This window comes from Syzygium oleosum, unplaced genomic scaffold, assembly GCF_021117445.2.
Source record: "Syzygium oleosum isolate NSW1041296 unplaced genomic scaffold, Sole_v2.1 Sole_v2.12, whole genome shotgun sequence".
Lineage (NCBI taxonomy): Eukaryota > Viridiplantae > Streptophyta > Magnoliopsida > Myrtales > Myrtaceae > Syzygium > Syzygium oleosum.
This window is the reverse complement of record NW_026607496.1, coordinates 4,384,589-4,389,961: the sequence shown is the minus strand read 5'-3', so window position 1 is coordinate 4,389,961 and position 5,373 is coordinate 4,384,589. Positions and strand designations below refer to the sequence as shown.

The window sequence follows — 5,373 nt, the reverse complement described above, 5'->3', positions numbered from 1 at the left end:
ACCTTTCGGAGTTGACTTGCTTTGGACTGGTCTTTGAATAATCTAATTGGGTTCAGTTCCTTCATTCAGTATGTCCAAGAATCTCAGACATATTATGCTATCCCGCAATGCTCTAACCGGAGAGATTAAGTCCCCTCGATGGGAAGGACTTCTTAAACCTTGTAAAACTAGATTTTGAGGCACAACTCATTGGAGGGAACCATTCGGCCGTCTCTCTTAACACTTACTCCATTCGGCCGTCTCTCTTGTAGTTTCAGCTCATGTGTTTGCCTTCTTTTTTCTTTATATTCTAACTTTACAGCAACTGTATAATCATGTAAAAATATTTCGGGGTGAATAGATTTTTTATCTATCTGATGTAAAATACACTTAAGCTGAAACTAACTTCATCAACAATTACAATCTTTAGGAGAGAGTACTGGAGAAGAGAGGAGAATAGGAGCGATAAAACATACCGAGGTCCTGTAAGATAACATGAAATTATCACCAGTGGATAGAGCTTCGAACACAAATTTGTGCTCTATCTTCAGCTTAAACAAAATATCTCCAACGATGTTTGTGATAAGTGCCCCTTCACTGCCAAGGCAGAAGACGATGGTCCCCCCGATCTTCGACCTCGCCGTCTTGGTGCTCTACTTCGCTCAGGCCGCCATATCGATCCCGTCCGACCATCGCTACAAGGAGCGCGACCCAGTCCCTCTCTACAACAACAAGGTCGGCCCGTTCCACAACCCGAGGTGAGTCGTGGTCGCGCTGGAACTTGCCGCGATTGATCTCGATGTGACGGGCGCTGGGCTCGGGAAATTCCGGGTCTCTCTGTTTTCTCTTGTGGGTGGGTGGGTTTTGGATTTGATCGGCATTGCGACGTCGAGTGCTGAGATTTTAAGCGACTCGAGTCTCTGTCAGTTGGGAGAATTGCGAGTTCTCATTCAGCGAGCGAATTGATGGGTAGGAGTAGGACGGAGATAGGAGATTTGAAATGTCCAGGGTCGACCCGGTCGAGTCGATTGTAACTTAGTGGTTTTGCGGGTTGTCTTCCAGAGCTCGATGGAATTCCGATGGCATTGGGATTAGAACGTCCGTCTGAGAGAAACAGAATCTTAAAATTTGTCAGCATCCCACACTGACAATCCATGATAAAGCAATCCATCATTCTAGAAGAGAAAAGGATGATATTTTTTTTCTAGGAAAGAAGATATAGCATTTTCTTTTAATTGAAAAATTATGTTAAATAAAGAAAGTAATTGTGTTGGGCAGCATCGCGATTTTCCTCAGTAAATTCCAAAGTATAATAAGTCAAATTTGATAACTAATGACATCCAGCTTGCACTGACTTCGGACTACTCCTCCATGAAGTGTGGACTCTGTTTCGGTTGACTCCCTCTTCCCGCCCTCTTCTTCAGCCTCTTCCGATGAACGGTTCGATCGTCTCATGGCTTCTTCTTGCGATATCCATGATCTCCATCTCCTTCGAGGTTGCTGGGGGTTCAGCTTCAGCCCAGTGTCTCGGCGTCGACCAGAGATTGCTCTTGCTCAAGCTGAGAAACAGCCTCGTCTTCGACGCCTCCAAGTCTTCCATGCTAGTACAGTGGGACCGAAGTGGCGATTCATGGAGCGGCGTGACGTGCGAGGACGGCCTCGTCATTGGTCTTGATTTGAGCAACGAGTCTATCTCTGGCGGAATCGACGGTTCGTCAAGCCTCTTCAGGCTCGAGTTCCTTCGGAGCCTGAACTTGGCTTTCAACTACTTCAACTACTTGACGATTCCATCAGGCATCGCAAATCTCAGCCGCTTGGTACATCTCAACTTGTCCAATGCTGGATTCGCGGGGAAGATTCCGGCGGAGCTATCTCGCCTGAGGAAGCTACGTTCTCTTGATCTCACTTGTCTTTCCTCTTATCCGGCTTTTCTGAAGCTTGAGAAGCCCTCTTTGAGGGCACTGATTGGGGATTTGGTGGAGTTCAGGGAGCTCTACCTTGATTTGGTCGATGTGTCTGCTGAGGGAAGTGGGTGGTGCGACGCGTTGTCTTCTTCAGTTCCGAAACTTGAGGTGTTGAGCATGTCTAACTGTTCTCTGTCTGGTCCTATGAAGGCTTCTCTTATGAGTCTTGCTAATCTGTCGGTCATTCAACTCTATGGCAATAACTTTTACACCACAGTTCCTAAGTTCTTAGCGAATTTTTCCAGCTTGAAAACTCTAAGCCTAGCTTTTTGTGGTTTGTATGGAGAATTTCCTCGTGAAATCTTTCAGGCACCGACATTAAAGACCCTTGATCTGTCGCTCAATATGCTTCTTCGGGGTCCTTTGCCGGAATTTCCTGCTCATAGTTCTCTTCAAAACCTGTTTCTTAGCAACACAAACATTTCAGGTACACTTCCTGTTTCCATTGGTAATCTCGAGAAATTGTCTAGCATAGAACTGGTAAATTGCAGTTTCAGGGGATCAATCCCAAGCTCGATTGTGAAACTTCCTCTACTGGCTCTTCTGGACTTCTCATTTAACCAATTTTCTGGACCGGTTCCGCCATTTGCATCCAGAAATCTGACCCAAATAAGATTATCCCATAATGATTTAACGGGTAAGATCACCTCTATTGGCTGGGAAGATCTTCTGAATCTTGAGTATCTAGACCTGCGAAACAATTTGTTGGAAGGCAACATCTCCTCATCTCTGCTTACACTTACCCGACTTGAGATGATACACCTTTCACACAATAGATTTTCTGGTCAGCTTACCATATATCCGAATGTCTGTTCGTATCAACTGGGCATGCTTGATTTGGGTAGCAATCAGTTACAGGGGCCAATACCAGCATCCATATTCAAACTGCAAGGGCTTGGTTACCTTTCACTTTCTTCCAATAATTTCAGTGGCTCAATGAATATCGATGCACTTCGGGGATTTGGAAATTTAGCTTATCATGATCTTTCATACAATGGCATGTCCATTAACACTATGGCGTCTGCTTCTGCTGCTGCATCTTCTTTCCCTGATTTTCATACGTTAAAGTTGGCTTCCTGCCAATTGCGGTCATTGCCTCAGTTTTTGGCTAACCAGTCTACACTGGTCTCCCTCGACCTCTCCCACAATTATATTCAAGGGGAGATACCAAGATGGATATGGACACGAGAAGATCTATTGTATCTCAATCTTTCCTCTAATTTATTTGTAGATTTGGAAACACCTCTGCCCAATATTCCTTCTGATCTGGCTGTTGTCGACCTCCATTTAAACATGCTCCAAGGGAATATGCTACCTTTGCCATCACACGGTGTCTATTTGGATTTCTCAAGTAACTATATCGATTCTGTTATTCCCGATGACATTGGCGACTATCTATTGGGTACGATGTTCTTCTCCCTTTCAAAAACTAATTTCCATGGGTCCATCCCAAAGTCGATTTACAAAGCTGAATTTCTTCAAGTGCTCGACTTATCTCGTAACCATCTGAATGGAACTATTCCTGATTGTTTCGTGATGAAGTCCCTCAAGGTATCGAATCTGAGAGATAACTAGTTGAATGGTGATATTCCACAAAACATCCCGGGAACATGTGGTCTGAAGACATTGGATTTCAGTGAGAATTTTTTATAGGGGTAGATTCCAATGTCGTTGGCAAATTGCACAACATTGGAGTATGTGAACATCGGGGACAATCAACTAGATGGGACATTTCCATGCCATTTCAAGGCTGTATCAACTCTCCGCGTCCTTGTTTTAAGATCCAACAAATTTCATGGGGAAATTGGATGTCCGCATAGTCTCGGCACCTAGCAGATGCTTCAAATCATTGACCTGTCTTCAAATGATTTCGGCGGCATGCTGCCTGAGAGTCTCCTCGCATCTTGGGAGGCTATGAAGGCCAATGTAGACTTCAATCACCTGGAATATGAGTTCCTCCCACTGAGTGGACTCAATTATCAAGATACGATGAGTGTAACCTTGAAAGGTCTACAGATAGAACTTGTCAAGATTCTGACTATTTTCACGTCGATCGACTTCTCGGGCAATAGATTGGAGGGTCCAATACCAGACACATTTGGGGATCTCAAAGCACTTTATTTCCTAAACCTATCGCATAATGTCATCTCGGGTTCAATTCCTTCTGTTTTGGGGAATCTGCATCAGCTCGAGTTGTTGGACCTGTCATGAAACTACTTCAATAAAAACATACCGGCTCAGCTTGAAAATCTTAATTTCCTTTCTTTCCTGAACCTCTCAAACAATTAGCTTGTGGGAAGCATCCCGGCTAGTGGACAATTTCTTACATTTTCCGAAAGTTCTTTCAAAGGAAACCTTGGATTGCGTGGGCTTCCGCTCAACAAAAGTTGCTCAATTAACACAAACAGAACGAAAGAAGCTAGTGATGATGGCAACAATGATGATCGCAAGAAGAAGTGGTTTTACCTGGGCAGACCACTTGGATTCGTTGTTGGCTTCTGGGTATTTTTTGGTCCGTTAGTGTTTATCCAATCATGGAGGTCTGCCTACTATCGATTTTGGGATAAAGTATTGTTCAAACATTCACGTCCATCAGGATTTCACTGAGATTCAGTTATTGAACTTTTTTTTTTTGGTCGAATAGTTATTAAACTTGAAAAGGTGTATTGTTGTTCTTTCCACTGAGATTCAGGTATGTTTATTGCTCAATAGAACTCTTGCTTACAAATTTGGAGAAAAAAGTAGGTCTGCATCTAGCGTAGAAATCAGAATACGACAGAACTATATGACCATTTTCCCCGGAGTTTTGGCATGAAAAATTTGCAATGAAGTAGATTCTTCAATGAAGATTGTTTTCAACTAAGATGGAATGCTATTGAATAGGTAAAGTCTAAACCTAAAGCCATAATGCTATTCGAAACTAATTGAAGGCTCCTAAGTTTGGATTTGAAAATTTTACTTTGCAACATTATTTATCCGCCAAATTAGAAAACTAAGTAATATTGAGGATTAAGTGTATCATCAGTCCAAAATCTTATAGCAAAAGTATAACCTAGTGTTAGAACTTTCAAATAGGTCAATCTCATCCTAATTAATGGGTAAAACTTTTTTGCACAAATTTTAGGACTTCTAGTGCCCTTACCCTCAAAAAAGAAAATATTGAACTTATAAAGTAGGCCCATGGTATGTGTGAGTTGTTCACCAAGAGATTACAAAATGTTAAAAAGATTAAAATGACCAGCCAAAAATAGGAAAAAAACGAAATCTTTGTATAAAGAAAGTTGAGAAAGGAGTAAGGACTGATGTATAGGAAAAACAGACTAGAGACACCCTAATTTTTCAAAAAAGTAATGTTACAAAGTACGATGATGGAAATTTAAAACGAAAATTGTCCGCTTATTTGTTTTCAAATCATAGAGATTATATTGTA

At 42.1% G+C, this 5,373-nt stretch overlaps 1 protein-coding gene across 1 annotated transcript; it reads left to right on the top strand.

Annotated features, from left to right (window-relative positions):
• Window positions 1-594: 594 nt before the first annotated feature.
• LOC115662281 (receptor-like protein 6) lies at window positions 595-4,154 on the top strand. The gene is made up of 3 exons (XM_030584444.2): window positions 595-714; window positions 1,404-3,494; window positions 3,780-4,154. The coding sequence occupies exons 1-3, from the start codon at window positions 595-597 to the stop codon at window positions 4,152-4,154; spliced, it is 2,586 nt and encodes an 861-aa protein (XP_030440304.2).
• Window positions 4,155-5,373: the final 1,219 nt, after the last annotated feature.

Excerpts from the sequence above, each read along its gene's own strand:
- LOC115662281 (XM_030584444.2), top strand. The coding sequence starts at position 595 with ATGGTCCCCCCGATCTTCGACCTCGCCGTCTTGGTGCTCTACTTCGCT. Across the intron at positions 715-1,403 it reads TCCCTCTCTACAACAACAAG|CCTCTTCCGATGAACGGTTC; the intron begins GTCGGCCCGTTC and ends CCTCTTCTTCAG. Across the intron at positions 3,495-3,779 it reads TCGTGATGAAGTCCCTCAAG|ATGCTTCAAATCATTGACCT; the intron begins GTATCGAATCTG and ends GGCACCTAGCAG.